We start from the raw sequence: 16,071 nt of genomic DNA on the forward strand, positions 1-16,071 counted from the left end.
AAACTACTGTCTACTCAACATTTACAGATTAATTAAGATGTTTATCAGACTGTGTTAGTTCATACTGTATATCTTGTACCTCATTTTTTCCCTTGTCCTTCCTCCTCAGAGATTTGATCCCCAGGATGGAAGAGCCGATGGTGATGCAGAGCTCGAGGACTGACAGGACAATCAGGACAACACTGATGCTTCTCAAGAGCATCTGGTGAGACAAACATCAATGCTGCATTTCAAAACAACAATGTCACCTCAAAAACTTCTGAAAATAGTTTATCTTTGTATCGATTTAATGAAGAATTTGTTCTTCATGATTTAAATTGTCTTCTTAGATGTCATATTTACACGTTTTTTGTTTGCTTATTTGGTCCAACCAAATAGTTCATTTGGTTATTAAGTTCAAATTCATCTTCTTTGCTATAACGAATGACTCCCTGCTTGTTTTGTCCAACCAACAGTTGGAAAAAAAACCTTTTAACTGTTGGCCTTTTTCAAACTTACCTTCACCACTGCTTGGCCCTCTAAGCATCTTTCCTTAATGATCATCTCCTCAGGAGATGGAACAACTGCGGTTGTTGTACGCATCCGGTACCAGTATGGATTGTAGTCATTATCACACTGCGATCCCCACCACAGGTATATGTTTGCTAAATGGATGCTGTAGAGCACAATGGCTGTGATTGCAAAAGCAACCCCGGCAACATTTAGAGTCACAGTGAGGATGAGCTGAAATAGGAAACATATCACTTGATGTACAACCAAAAAAATATCTCTGAATATAACCTACATACAATACAACTTTACCTTTTCACATTCTGTCACAACAAAACTGACTTTGCAATTTTTCGGCAGCTACAACTCTGTTAGTCTTGTAAGAAATGTTTCAGGCCCATTCTCAGCTGGTGTACATCCCCACTACTTGTTTTGCCGTCAGTCTGGATCCCTGATATTGAAGATTCCACAGGTCCCTCATCCTTTTTATGTAACCCCTTCCACTAGGATTACTTGCATAGTACCTTTCCAACAGCACAGTCCAATCATAATCTGCAGAGTCTGTGAAAAAGGAAGGACAGTATTGGTGATAAACATCTGTGGTGCAGTGATGCTGTACAGTGGACCACTTTGCCTTTTTGCTTTTCTAAATAAACACCTGAAGCGATTACATCCATGAGGAGTGACAGCAATATGAAAAAAAATCACTAATTATTTCATCAGCAGAAATGATTAACTCAAAGTTTAGGTTTAGAGTTCTGAAAAAAATCTAATACGTATATTAATGTATTAGTAATTATATGGAAACTATCTGTTCTATCTTTGATCTATCTTCTATCTTTGAATGTTGTAGCTCACCCCCAGCACTGTCTGAGAAGTTCTGTTGAGGCTCCTCAGGCGCTGAGTCACAGTGCAGCACACTGGGCTGTAGCAAAGGTTCTTGAGGATCTGGCACAGAGGAGGCCAAGAGCTATCAGGGTCAGAGGTCAAGGTGAATACAGTGACCCCATCAGCCTTGGACACAGTGACAGACATCCTGTCTGTAGACTGAAAGACAGAACAGAATGCATGAAATTAAAATGAAATTCTGGACCCAATCATCCTTTCACATCGAGGGTTAGGTTCATCTAACTAACAGTCTAAGCTAAGCCAACACCACAGTCTTTTGACTGTGAGAGGAAGCCAGAGAGAGAACTCACACAGACAAGGAACATGCAAACTTCACACAGAAAAGCTGCTGTCATATATACACATGCATTAACAAACCAAACTACTAAGTAATTAATATGATCTTATTCCTGCATTTCTGTATTTATTCCTCATTTCTCCATTTTTCCATCCAGAATTATCCAGTGTGTGTCACGATCCTGGGTCTTAGGACCCAGTGTTTTGAGTTTTAGTTCATTTTGATGTTTATAGTATGTTAAGCTCATCAGGTCTCCTATGTTCATTTGCTTATTAGTTCCCCCTTGTGTTTTCAACCCCTGTGAAGTCTCCCTTGCCCTTCGTGTGTTTCATGTCTGTTGTCTTATGTTGTCATGTCTGCCTCTCATGTTTCCTGTTTCATTTTGGAGAGATCTCGTGTTTTTATATTATGGATTATGTTTTGAGTCCTTTGTGGTACTGTTTCGTGTTTCCCTAGATCTCAGTTATTGTTATCTTAGGTTTTGCTCTTTGGCTTTGTCATATGGCTTCCCTGTGTTCCATGTTATGTCTCCCCTGTTGCTGTTAAGTTTGCATGTTTAGAATTCAGTCAGTGTGTTTCCTGTTTTACTTTGTAGGTCCATGCCTCATGTGAGTGTTTCTAGTTTTGCGTCTCTGTCTCGTCCAGCCTGATTACTCCCAGCTGTGCTCCCCTTCTGTGTCTCATTCCCTCGTTATCCCTCTGTGTATTTAAGCTCTGTGTTTCTCTTTGTCAGTGTCGTAGTCTCCATCATAGCTGTGTGATTTTTTTCCCTGTGGCTCCTTGTGCTTTAGTTTTCCCAGTTTAGTTTATTTTGTATTGTTTTTCGTGTCCCACTTCACGCCAGCAATAAAGCTGTGTTTTTTGAGTTTACCTTTTGTCTCTGTGAGTTTGCGTTTGGGTCCTCTCCTGCCTGCCACACAGCCGAATCATGACAGTGTGTAGTTACTTCCACATTGTTTCAACAATTCAAATAAATGCAACCTTTGTTGTTTAGGTTACATTTGCTCACCCAGATGTTGACTTCATAGGTCTCAACAGTGTTGGTCAAGCTACTTGAAAAAAGTAATCAGTAGCGCATCTGCGCTGCTATGTGTTTTTGGGGTCTTCTTTTGCGGCTCATTCAGTGAATTTTGGTCAGAATGTGGTGAAACTTGGTGTTTGGAGTCAGTAATAGCTCTGGAAGCTAACCAGCCTGTCTTTAGCCGGTTACATGAAGTTTGAAGAAGTTCTTGTTCCATTTGGTTTGTTTAGCGGTCTTCTGTGCATTTACATAACTGCTTATTTAACCATGGCTTGTTTTCGGTGTGTTTGGTGGTTGTAGAAATGGTTTATGTGACATTTTAGCTGAGATTCAGAGGGCTTTTTTTTTTCACTGTAAAAAGAAGTTTTCTTCCCACGCAGTGAACAGCGGACGCTAACGTTTTCGTCATTTTTTACAGCATCAAACTCAAACTAAGGTCAGTACTTCCACGCTTTAAATGCTGCACGCTCATACTCTCTCCCGCATTGTTGATCTGCACACAGCTGTTGCCATGATTGTTGCACTCGCTTACGTCATTGTCATGAGACGCTCTCGCAAAAAAATTCACGGTTTTAGTAACGCAGTAGCGCAGCATGCTTGCGGGAAAGTAACAGTAATCTAATTACCTTTTTTGCAATAGTAATCCCTTACTTTACTCATTACTTGAAAAAAGTAATCGGATTACGCATTACTGCCCATCTCTGGGTCTCAATCACTGGATCATTAACATGTTTTCATATCCAGTTGAATGTTGTGATAGCTTCCAAAATGTCCAAGGTGAGGCTACAGAGCAGTAATAAACTGTTATAGCTCATAATTAGGTGAATTCTGTTTTCCAAGAATCAAACAAATACCATTCCAAACTGGATTCATCCTGAGGTTTAACTCACTGTATTTACTGCAGCAAGTGAAGCAATCTAAAGTGACCTTTTGCTGTCAGAGTGAATGAAGTAAAGGCTGAATAACATAAAACAGTCAATTTTATCTGGACATGTGTTCAAAGTGCAAAAACATGAGGAAACTCAAAGCAAATACAAATGATGTATACTAGTGTATCTCAAGATTCAAAGTGTTTATTGTCATGTGTCACAAGAGAAAAGGCATTTCTTTGTGCAATGAAATTCTTTCTTTGCTGTCTACCCACAGATGCTGATTAATATATACAATAGTAATAGAACATATAAATACAAATAGTACAAATAAATAGCTGAAGACAGAAAAGGAGACAAAATATGGAGATTTGAACAGATGTGTACAAAAGAGCTACAGCTTATTATGCTGGCTTAATATGTAAGTGCATTCCAAAAAATATGAAAGTTCATTTGTCATGTAATTTATTTGTCATACCCAAGGTTCATGTACATTTAAAATAAACTTTTCACCTTTACCTTTTATTTTCTCACATATCTTTCTGCAAATCACTTTAGCATAAGCGTAGAATATTCATCATAAAATGGACATCATGGTACTAAATCGCCTAATCTGTAGTTACATAATGAATATCTCATATTTAATTAGGCTGTATAAACTGAATCATTTGAAAGTACCTCTCTGAGAAGAAGAAAAACGTAAACAAATCCTCTTGAGAAAAAAATCAGTCTGAATATTGGCTGCGAAGTCGGGAAACAAGCCTTTAGAGGAAGCACGAAGTACAAACAAACCTCTTAGCAAAAGTGCCTCCTCCCATTCAGAGCATACAAAGACCTTTACCCTTTACTTAACACAGAGTAAACACTGATTAAAAGTGAGCATAAAAAGTCAGGGCAGGATGTTAGCTGGAGAAAAGTATGTGGCAATATTGTTTAGAAATAAACAATATCTGTTTATTTAGATATTGTTTAGAAATAAATCTGTCCAACACAAATGAAATTCATGCTTCCAAATGTTTATTAAATCGTTTCATATTCACATGTTGCTTGTTTATTAGTCAGTTAATAGTTCTTTCTGTATTCATTTATCCTCCAGTAGGAGGATGTCATTGGATCCATGGGCCCACTTTTATATCAGCAACAGAGAACGGAAACAACTTTGTGTGAAAGTGATCTTTATCATTTATGTTATGTACAGACAGGTTTTGTAATCTCCATTTTATTATTTTACGCCTCTGAATTGAGTATGTGGAAGAGGAGTCACATGACCCATAAAACGCCCCTTTTTATGTGACCGTGAACGGATCCTGGAGCAGAGGGTCGCGCTTCCAACCAGCCCTTTTTCCCTATAGTGAGCCAGCTGAGCCAAAGAAAGCCGGCTGTGTTGAGCTTGGTTCGTAGTGTACCCTTTAGGTCTGGCTCTCGGTATTCTGCCCAGCGCCACGCTCCAGTCTGAGCTACATGTCAGTAACCAAGGATAGGGCAGATTAAATTCCATATAACCACTTTATTTTTTCACTTGAGGATTTCGATTCCTTGAAATTGTTCCAGAGATTATTCAATTTCGCTGCAGAAGTGCCTCCTCCCACTTGGCAGCTACATGTAGGAGGAATGTTTGGAGTTGGACTTGTCTAAATGTGGTCCACAGTCCATGTGAAAGTGGGAGGTTGATTGATTGATTGAGGGAAATTGTTTTAAGGGGCAGGAAATCAGAAGATTTAACCTGAATATTGTGCACAATATGCTTCAGAAGAGTTTAAACATAATTTTGTTTTGGACGATAGTTTTATAAACTGAAACGAATTCATTAAAAGTTTTTGAATGTGATATAGAGGGTTTTTTATTTTATTTTAGGGCAGTTCCACACAGATCCGTGTCTTCTACCCGTTCCTACCTTCTTTTTGGTTCTGATTTCTAAATTCCCCTGATCACACTTAAGATGAGTGAAAGGATGAATATCCGTGCTGCTTGGTGGAGAAATTGTGCAAAAGCATCAAATCCAAACTTCAGTTTTCTTCCTTCTTAACCACTTATCCAGTATACTTACAAACAATAACGCCATGTAACAGCTATAGATGGCATCATTTTTGTTCTACATGTTCCAAAATTAAATTATTTTTAATAAACAAACAAAAAAAACCCTCACTGGTAGCAATAAAGAAGAACACCAACAATGGTGGAAAACTGACTGTGTCAGAATCAGTAAATGCAAGGTTTGAAAAATACAAGCACACAGCAGGAATGCAGTCTTTAAGCAGCACTTCAAGAAGAAAACTTTGTATAACTCAGTGATGTTAAAGGACAGAGGCAACACATTTATGCTATAAGCTGTGCAGTGACTTTCTCCAGCAGGTCTTTGTAGCGCTGTCAATCATCAGTACTCTGAAAGTGAAAAACAGCATGGGTAAAGTGCATGAAAAGGTGCTGACACATTCAAACCATGAACAACAGCAGTGACCACTGCTCTAACTACTGCGACGACTGCACAGACTGACTAAGTGTGGTGTTTTAAACTGAGCAGACAGTGAGCAGGACAGTCACAGCTGATGCATAGAATCAGAGATCCACCTAATCATTCCTGCTTTTTCCATTTCACAATTTTTGCTGTTAACTATTTAAATATTAAAATAATTATGTGAGTGAAATTTAAATGGTTTCTATCCACTGAATATGAACCTCTCACTATCTCAGTTGACTGACATTGTATGTTTCCATGAATCTTCTAATGAGTTTGAACTTTAAACACAGCATGTAACTTTTAATAAAAAAGTCCTAAACTAAACCTAAACTCAGACTGGTTGCTTGCTGTGCAGTTTGGAAAACAGAAACCAGGAACTAAATGCAGACCTGTTACAATTAGTTCTTCCTCATATTTGGCAGAAGTGAGAATGTGGTTTGGTCTCCATCTGATTCACAATTACAAAATCTGAATAAACACACAACGCACAACAGCTGAACCTTTCATGTTTTATTCAACATGCCAAGAAATACAATACAATACAACTTTATTTGTATAGCACATTTAAAACCAGAGATACACCAAAGTGCTTCACAAAATCCATTAAAACAGTAGCAAAATACAAAAGCAGATACGCTAGCAAGTGGGAGGCATTGATTAACCAAGTATACAAGTATGCAGATAAGCAAGTAAGACTTAAAAATAAAACTGATAAAACAATATAAGCAAAACAGAGGAAAATGGGGAGGGCAAGGAAGTACACTTAAAGGGCATGCTTTAGGAAGCTGGGAAGGCTAAACTAAAAAGGTGGGATTTCAATCGAGCCTTGAAGGTCTGGATTGAGTCAGATGCGTGAATAGCATGAAGGAGGTTGTTCCAGAGGTTGGGTGCGACTGAAGCGAAAGCATTTACAGCACAGGCTGGGAAAAGTAAATTCTTGAGTTTCTTAACATTTCAAACCTCATTTAAAAGTAAAAACCTCCACCTGACATTCCCTGTTTACACATTAAAAAAGAAAGAAAAGAAAAGAGTTACCAGTTTGTATTTTGACTGAATAAACTTCAGGTTATTGCACAGCGTCTGAGCTCAGGACTCTGACTTATAACAATAATTTTGTTGTTTATCAATCACTTTTTACCAACCCGGTGCTGGGATCTAACTAAATATAAGATATATGTCACTACATTAACACACAGTCATAATTTGTATATTATCAGTTAGCTGTTAGTAAGAATGTGTGTAAATCGCAGACATTTCCAATCACAGAGCCAAGATGTTTATGCCACAGGCTGTGCAGTGACTTCCTCCAGCAGAGGTTTGTGGAGCTCTGGGTCATCAGTGCTCTAAAAGAGAAAAAAATATTTGTGAAGTGTTGACTCCCTCCAATCAAACAACCATGACTGCGCACACTTTGATGACAATTTCATGCAGGAATACAAAAAGGAATCAATGTTTAATGAAATATTTAATGTAAGTCAGCATTAAAAATAAAGTGCAATTACAATTTATTTTATTGTTATTAAAACAAACTGTGGTAAGCTGTTGTTGTCCACACTAACAGAAAGTTGGGCACAGCTGTTCAAACTTCCTCTGGTCTATTTTTTTATTAGTCCCAACAGCTCTTCTTCCTCATGGCTCTCTCTCTCTCTCTCTGCAGCAGTTCCACCATGAAGCTCTGATTCACACAGTCTCTCCCTAAAATCTGCAGCCTGAACTCTGGACTTGCTGTCCTGGGCCGGTCCACGTGGGAGCCAGTTTCTACAAAGAGTTTGAAGTTCCACAAATATTCTGGACTGACTGAGCTTCATGCCTTAAAGTCATGATGGGCTGTTGTTTTGTTTTATGTTGTCATCCTGCTCTCTGTCTGTACATCAGATATAAACTTTAACTGACTCACTCAAACTGGTAGAGAGCATGAGAACACTGCACAGACTCACTGTTACCTGGTTTCACTGATATTCAGACAAAACAAACAGAATTCCTGCAAGAACACTTCATGTGTTCAGCCAACATCTTCTACTATTTAACATGTTTATCAGAATGTGTTTGAACCATTGTGTTGTCCATTATCTACCTTGTTTTGTCCTTTTTCTTTGTTCCTCAGAGCCTTGATTCCCAGGACAGCAGAGCTTATCATAACACAGAGCTCCAGAACAGACAAGGTGATCATCACAGCATTGATGCTTCTCAGGAGCATCTGATGGGACGCAAACAACAGCGTTTCATCTACAGTCTCAAAATGTTATATACTGCAGTATATAAGATAGTATCATATAGTGTATATGTGCCATTTTTCTTTCTGCTTTCCCTAACTTACCACCAGCACTGCTCGGCCCTCCAAGCATTTCTCCTGAAGGAGTTTTTCCTCCAAAGATGGAGACCTTATTGTTTCCCTGCCATACCCGTAACCATTGTAGCCATTGTAACCATTGTAACCATTGTAGCCATTGTAACCATTGTAACCATTGTAACCATTGTAACCATTGTAGTATTCATAACAGTTCCACCAAGAACGAATGTCTCCTAAATTAATGCTGTACAGTGCAATGGCTGTAATGGCAAAAGCAACTCCAGCCAGATTCAGAATCACAGTAAGGATGACCTGAAAAACAAAAATGACCAGTTAATGTACAAGAAAATATCCAAACCATAAATGACACTTAGTGCATTCTTAGACTAAAGTATCATAGCCTCTGTGAGTACACATGTTTTCATAGTCATGTCTGGATTCCTCATTAATCTAAACGTTGGTTTCTGTCTAGTTGCTGCTTTAGGATATGATGGTTGTTATTTTCATGTTAAGTTTGGGGTTTCTGTTTTTGGTTTGTTAATGTTATTCTTCACTTCAGATTAATGAAGTATCTGATTCTGATGATTCTTCAGATTTGGAATCTCTGTCGTAGATGTCATGGTCCGGAATCTGGTGAGTCCATGTTTATGTTTTGTGTTTATCAATTTTTAGTTTTCTGATTTTTTGTTATTTTCTTCCAGTGTTTAGGTGTTCACTGTGCTCCCTTGTGTTCATGTCTTTTTACTTTGACGGTCCCTTGTCTCATGTCTGTGTCCCTAGCATTGTCTCCCCTTAGGCTACATCCACACTAGCCCGGATAGATTTGAAAATGGCGTTTTCATCTGAAAACTCTCTGCGTCCACACTAGCGCTTTCAGTCATTTTCACAGAATTGTGCGTCTACATTGAAACGGCCCAAAACGCATACGCTCCAGTCCTGCGCAAAAGCGAGTGAGAATTAAAGAACTTAAATAAAAGCTATCTGGAGCACGTACAAACTGATGTTAATCTTTTTTTAGGGCTGTCAAAATTTATACAGCAATCAAAACAACTGCTGTATAATGCACTCCGCTATCTTTGTTTAATTGGTCACATGACTGCATCACATGACTAAAATGCATCATCGTTTTAGAAAGTCTGCGTTTTCAAACATCCACACTGCAATGGGACAGCTCTGTTTGGAAATATATGCGATTTCAAGAGCGTTTTCAAAATGCTTTGGTGCAGTTGTGGATAGTTGTGGACTTTGCTGTTATTCTTTGTGATTTTTTTTTTTCTAATGTTTTTTGATTGTTTTGTTTTTTTGTCTGGCAGCTGACACAGTCTCTCAGAGGATGGGATTTTTCTTTTTAAGGGGGTTGACAGGAGGAGAGAAGCTGCAGAGACACATAATAAAACTGCAACTCTGCTTCCTGGTCCCAAGTCTAGATAATCACATTTGTGGAGGAGGGTTCATTAATTTGGCCAGATTTCTAAAAATTTGAGCTTCTTCAACGTGAATTATAATTTTACGGAAGTTACGTTTAAACTTAGGCAGCAGTTTTTTAACCTTAGCCAGCTAATCTGCCTCTTTTTCATTTTCCTCTTCCTTTATTCTTCTTGACATAATGAAATATAGAAACAGAACGAGTTCTGGATCACATCCCCTATTCAGTGTAATGTTCAGGAAATCTATTGTGACTGTTGTCTTCATGAATGCTCAATCATCCAGGCAAGGAAATCCCAGAAAGCTGGTTCAGTGGGAGAAACGTTTGGTCACTCATCCATCCTCTTCAGTCTCATTTGCATACTTACTGAAACTAGCACCACTGATGAACAATGGGCTGTGAGGTCAGTTTCTTGACCATTAGTATGCAAATTGTCACGACCGGTGATCTACAACTACTGATCAAAGACCATTGATCAGTGGCCATGAGTACCATTGAATATGAAAAGTTGCAGGTTAGCCTTCTTAGACTGTAAGATTTCCATCAGTAACGAGAGACATTTAAATGTTGATGTGTACCGTAAAACCACGCATACAGATCAGTATTTAAGGTTTGACTCTCACCATCCAGTGGAGCACAATCTGGGTATCACCAGTGCGCTACAACACAGAATGAACACCATCCCCACAGACAAAGTGGTCAGGGAAGCAGAAAAACATCACATCAAGAAGGCCCTGAGTTAATGTGGTTATCCCAGCTGGATGTTTGTCAAAGCTGGGAAGGCTCCTAAAGAAAGCTCCAACTGATCCAGGAGAGAAGGACAAGTGCTGCCTAAGTGAAAACCCTTTGTGATCCTGTATGTGTCATGAGCATCGGAACAATTAAGACTCATTTTTTCTAAACACCGTGTCTCTGTGGCTTTTAAAACCCTGAACATGTGCCGCTCTTCTGTGTTGCGCCGGATGGCACAACACAGAAGAGCTACCTCATCCGGTCAGGACTAATCACACCTACAGGCCAGTGGACAATCTTTCCATGATGAGGATGTAACATCCTGATTGTTGTTTGTAATATAAACTGTTTCAAGATGCAGTGCGAAAAGTTGGAGGTGGGGTCAGGAGTGGGAAATAATTTTTATCAAAGTATTTTATTTGCTAAAAATAATTTAGCAATTATATGTAGACTAGAGGGGTGTTAAGTCCTCCTTCAGCAAACTTCCCTCCAGTATTTATGTAAGTGTGTGTATGCTGTAGGACATACTGTACATGTTTAATATATTTATCATGAATGCAAATAAGAATAAGACATGACAACAAAAAGTCCTTTAGAGATCATATGAAAATGTTTTACAGCTGAAATACTCACCAAACATGGACTTGGATACTTCTCAGACAAAACGCACACAGTGCCGAACATGATGAACTAGACAAAAGACAAAATAAATAAATACATAAATAAAGTTCACGTCCATCTTTTTACTGAGTGCAACAGAGAAAACAGAGGGGTCTTTATGGACATTTTATCCCCTCTTCTTGCAGGATATGTTGTAAATAAAACTTTTCACCATGAGAGAGCAATTGTTTGTTTGTGTGAACTGCTATTTTGAACTATAGCTAATTTTTAATGTAACCTAGCAAAACTATGAATCTGTGTTTGTAAATGTGCACTGGTGTCATCACACTTAAAAAGATCTTGGACAAAACTTGGCAATTAAGCTTTCTGTCACATATTTAACTGTGGAAAGATATGTTTGACCCCCAAAATGATCTTCTCGTAAAGATTACTCAGTTGATTCCTATTCCATTACTGTGACAGGTTTGGTTTACATGGCTCTTTTTTGGCATTTCATTTCTCATCTTGTGTATCCAGTATGACCTGATGTGAAATGGAAAAACAAATCTGGTCATCTTTTTTTCATAACCAAATCTCACTAACAAGGGAGCAACACAGGTCACCCATTTATGACAAACAGACAACCACACACTCTCATTTCCACTCCTAAGGACAATTTAGAATTACAAGTTAACATGAAACACATCTTTGGGCTGTGGAGGAAACCGGATCACCCAGAAATAACTCGCACACAACTGACACCCAGTCCAGAACCTTGTTGCTATCAGGCAACAATAACAACCACTGTGCTGCTTATTAGACAATGTGTATATATATATATATATATATATATATATATATATAGATAGATAGATAGATAGATAGATAGATATAGATATATATATATATATATATATATATATATATAGATATATAGATATATCTATATATCTATATAGATATATATATATATATATATATATATAGATATATCTATATATATCTATATATCTATAGATTATAGATATATATATCTATATATATCTATATCTCCATCATTATTTACTTACCAATGCACCCAACCAAAATGGAAAGCCTAAGTAGTTTAAGTAAAGGGAGTTCCAAGTGCTATAGAGTATAGATCCCAATCCAATGTTGAGAAGCCCGATCATTATCTGCAGCGTCTGTGAAAAATGAAGTACAGTATGAACAGTGAACATTGTGCAGTTTAAGAAAAAACTACAAATTAAAAAATAGGCATAATATAAAATGTGATGTGTAGATGGTTGTAGCTCACCCCCAGCACTGTCTGAGAAGCTCTGTTGAGACTTCTCAGGTGCTGAGACACAGTGCAGCACACTGGACTGTAGCAAAGGTTCTTGAAGATCTGACACAGAGGAGGCCAAGGACTTTGGGGGTCAGTGGTCAGAGTGAGTACAGTGACCCCATCAGCCTTGGACACAGTCACTGACATCCTGTCTTGAGATCCTGGAGACTGAGAGACAAGAAAAAACTGAAATAAGAATCAGATTAAAGTCTTAGCAGCAAAAACAATTTGATCCACACACCTCACTTCCCTTCACTTTCCACCAAAGGAGCTTTAAACAGAATTTTAAAAGTAATTTGTTAATTTAATTAAACCGACTTGATGCTGGGACGCTGTAACATCACTGCACGCTCTCAAGTTGGCTTTAACAGGTGACACTGGTTCTTCATATGGATAACACTGTGCTGATACTAGTTTACAAGAATGTTTTACATGGAAAGGCAACCTCCAGGTGCTGAAAATGGAATCCCGCAGTGATGTACCCAGTCCCTTTACTGTGTCGGCTACAACAGCAGGTCACTGTATGTTGTATGTTTTATTGTAATATGTATTTATTTAGATTGTAAGCCCAACAAGGGACAATTGTTGAAAATTAGCAGTAGCTATAAACCTATGTGCAGTACATCAGTCTCATGTCTTGCACTTGAACTATGTTAAACTGCACTGTCCCTTTTAAATAAATAAATTCAAATTCAAACTTGTCATAAACTTCTATGTTAAAATTTTCACTTCACAGCAGAAAAAAGTTTGTCGTGTGCTACAAAAATGACTTTGGTCTCTATAGATAATTTCTGGCATAATAATAATAACAATTATATTCATAATAAAAGTGTGATGGTCTGTAGTAGGGTGACTCCATGTTTCGGTTTTTGTTTATTCAATGTTCTGGGTTTTTCATGATTTGTTTTTTTGTATTTTCTGTTCCTTAGTTTTTCTTTAGCACTGCTGTGATTTCCTTTAGGTTTTGTCTCTGTGCCTCCCTTGTGTTCCTTCTGTTGTGTCTTATTTTCCTGGTTCGATGTTTGTGTTATTTCCTGTTTTACTTTGACAGTCCCATGTCCAATGTCAGTGTGTCTAATTTTCTTCCCCTTGTCTTGTTATGTCTAATTAATCCCAGCTGTGTTTCCCTCCTACATCCCATTCCCTCATTATTCCCTTGTATATTTAAACCCTGTGTGTTCCTTTGCCTTTTGTCCTGTTGTACCTCCTCATGTGTGTAAGTCTCCCTGTGTTTCTGGTTTGGAGTTTTAGTTCTAGTTTTCTAGAACTAAAACTAGAGTCCTGTGTTTGCATCCCCTTCCTGCCTGCCTCTGCCTCACATGACAAAAAGTTGTCATTATAAATTTTTTAATCTTTCATTTCTGCTGAATTGTTTCTACTTCCTCCCTCAGTTGTTACATGAAAAATCTCTTTCTCAATAATCGTTGCCACATTTATATCAACAAAGCTAAATAAAAGAAACCTTTTCTATTTAATGCAACACATTTCAAAAACTCCAGAAATGTAGTTAAATCCACAGTTTTAGCAGATAAATGTGCAGCACATAGTGATGTCAGCACCATGCCCCAGCTTTATTTACTGCACGCTCTTGTTCAAGGAACAAGGAAGTCATGTTTTTGTGTTGTTTTCCACCCATAACCTGAAACCCCTGTACCAATCAATAAATATATGTACTATATTTTATATTTATTATTAGACTTCTTACTGTATAAGTTGTATTTTTGTCTTCCAGAAATCATAAAATCAGTTTCAACTTGATGTGTTTTCTGATGTTGTTAAAACTTACAACATGGAGATAAATGAACAACGATTAGATTAAACCACATTTTTTACATAAATACACAACTCTTAATTAGTCTGAATTACAAGCTGAATCAAACATGAAAGACTTACCTGTTAGTGAAGAACAAAAACTTAAACACCTCCGTTTGAAAAGCAAACAAGTCTGATCAAGTAAGCGGTACACTGGAAAGAGGAAACCAAGAGCTGGCCAAACCTGTTACCAATAGCACCTCCTCTTTATGCTCTCGGTTGTGAGAAAGGTGAGCATAAAAAATATGATGTATAAGGTAACACCTGCAGAAAAGGTAGCAGTGACATGAGAGGAGCCACAAGTTTATGTTCAGTTCATGTCAAGAGTTAAAGAAATATTTTCAGCAAACATGCCAAACTTAAACTTCAAACATTCATCAAATAAACTTGATCAGCAACTTTATAATAAAGATTTTTATTACAATTAATTAATTGGGACGTATGTCTGTGAAGGTTCTCAGTCATCCAGGTCATCGTAGTCAAAGGAGCTTGCAAAGAAAAGCGTCTGGACTTCTTTAATTAAGTTGCTTGAAAGCAACTTAAAGAAGTCCAGACGCTTTTCTTTGCAAGCTCCTTTGACAATTAATTGGGACAATCAGTCAAACATAATTAAAAGAATCACCTGTTAACAAACTTGGTGCGTTTGCTGCACAGTTTGGAAAAAGTAAACAGGAAAGAAATACAACAGCACTCTCTGGTGGTCACAGCAACACTCTTACTACACCTTTATTGTACAATTACAAGAAAAAGGTTATGAGCCGTGTCCACTTCTCCACAGGCAACCAGTGATGAATAACAGCGTTCTGCTTCTGTAATAAAACTGTTAGGGGCACACAACCATTTTGAGAACCGCGGCACCGTGTCATGCAGGACGCATCTCCCTTCGAGAAGTAATTGTGTAACAGAATAAAGTGTGAAATGGTGTACTGAGCAGGGTTTTGTCTTCCATCGGATGCCTATGAGAAATCAAAAGAACTCAGTGAAGTGTTGATATTCAACACTAATTACTATTTCTATCGTTACAATGTCGTTACCGTTACCAACAAGAAAATGCGGGGCGGTCGCGTTACAATTTTTCAACAACGGTTGAAGCTGTCTTCAGCTTACTGCACCTTACATCAGTTGCACAGACTTAGCTCTCTATGTAAGTAATCTGGGCGCTACAGCTTTAAGCAGCTGCGCGCGCTCCCGCAGACAGCAATCACTTTCTACCAGATGATCACTTTTTGGCACAACACCTGGAGCTCAGGGGGGGCAAAACAATTGCACGAGTGCTGCTGTTTGACTGAGGAAGAATAAAGTAGTCGTGGTAAGCCAATCACATGACCACTTCAAGATGACAAAGCAACAAGGTGATATATACCAGTTTTTAAATGGTGTTGATAGGCCACGTAAACCCAGAGTCATGATAAACAATATATACGCAGCGTTTTTTCCTGAATAGTTTCGTCACATTTACTGTCTAAAGACAGCGCTAGCAAGCACTCTCTGCTTATGAGCAAAAAATAAAAACAAAACAAAAAACAGCCCTTTTGTATTGGTGGAAAAATAATAATAATACATTTTATTTGAACGCACCTTTCAGAACACTCAAGGACACTGTACACGGTAGAATAATAACAGCAACATAAAAGCAAGCAGTTTACACAATCATAAAAGCAAAAGACATAAATCAAATTGAAAATAGCCGAGTGGAGAAGCTATGTTTGATAAGCTATTTTGAACAAATGAGTTTTGAGTTATGACTTAAAGAGAGAGAAGGAAGAGATATTTCTTAAATCAGGAGGAAGGGAATCCCAGAGTCGAGGAGCAGAGTAGCTGAAAGCCCTGCTACCCATGGTGGCAAGACGGGAGGAGGGGA

At 38.0% G+C, this 16,071-nt stretch overlaps 1 protein-coding gene across 1 annotated transcript; it reads right to left on the minus strand.

Moving 5' to 3' along the window:
- Nucleotides 1-6,518: 6,518 nt before the first annotated feature.
- Nucleotides 6,519-14,400, minus strand: LOC143421137 (uncharacterized). Its single transcript, XM_076890263.1, has 7 exons — nucleotides 14,292-14,400; nucleotides 12,369-12,566; nucleotides 12,142-12,255; nucleotides 11,105-11,161; nucleotides 8,341-8,625; nucleotides 8,098-8,220; nucleotides 6,519-7,366 (listed from the first exon to the last, which is right to left on the minus strand). The coding sequence occupies exons 2-7, from the start codon at nucleotides 12,543-12,545 to the stop codon at nucleotides 7,301-7,303; spliced, it is 822 nt and encodes a 273-aa protein (XP_076746378.1). The 5' UTR covers nucleotides 12,546-12,566; nucleotides 14,292-14,400; the 3' UTR covers nucleotides 6,519-7,300.
- Nucleotides 14,401-16,071: the final 1,671 nt, after the last annotated feature.

This window comes from Maylandia zebra, linkage group LG11, assembly GCF_041146795.1.
Source record: "Maylandia zebra isolate NMK-2024a linkage group LG11, Mzebra_GT3a, whole genome shotgun sequence".
Classification (NCBI taxonomy): Eukaryota; Metazoa; Chordata; class Actinopteri; order Cichliformes; family Cichlidae; genus Maylandia; species Maylandia zebra.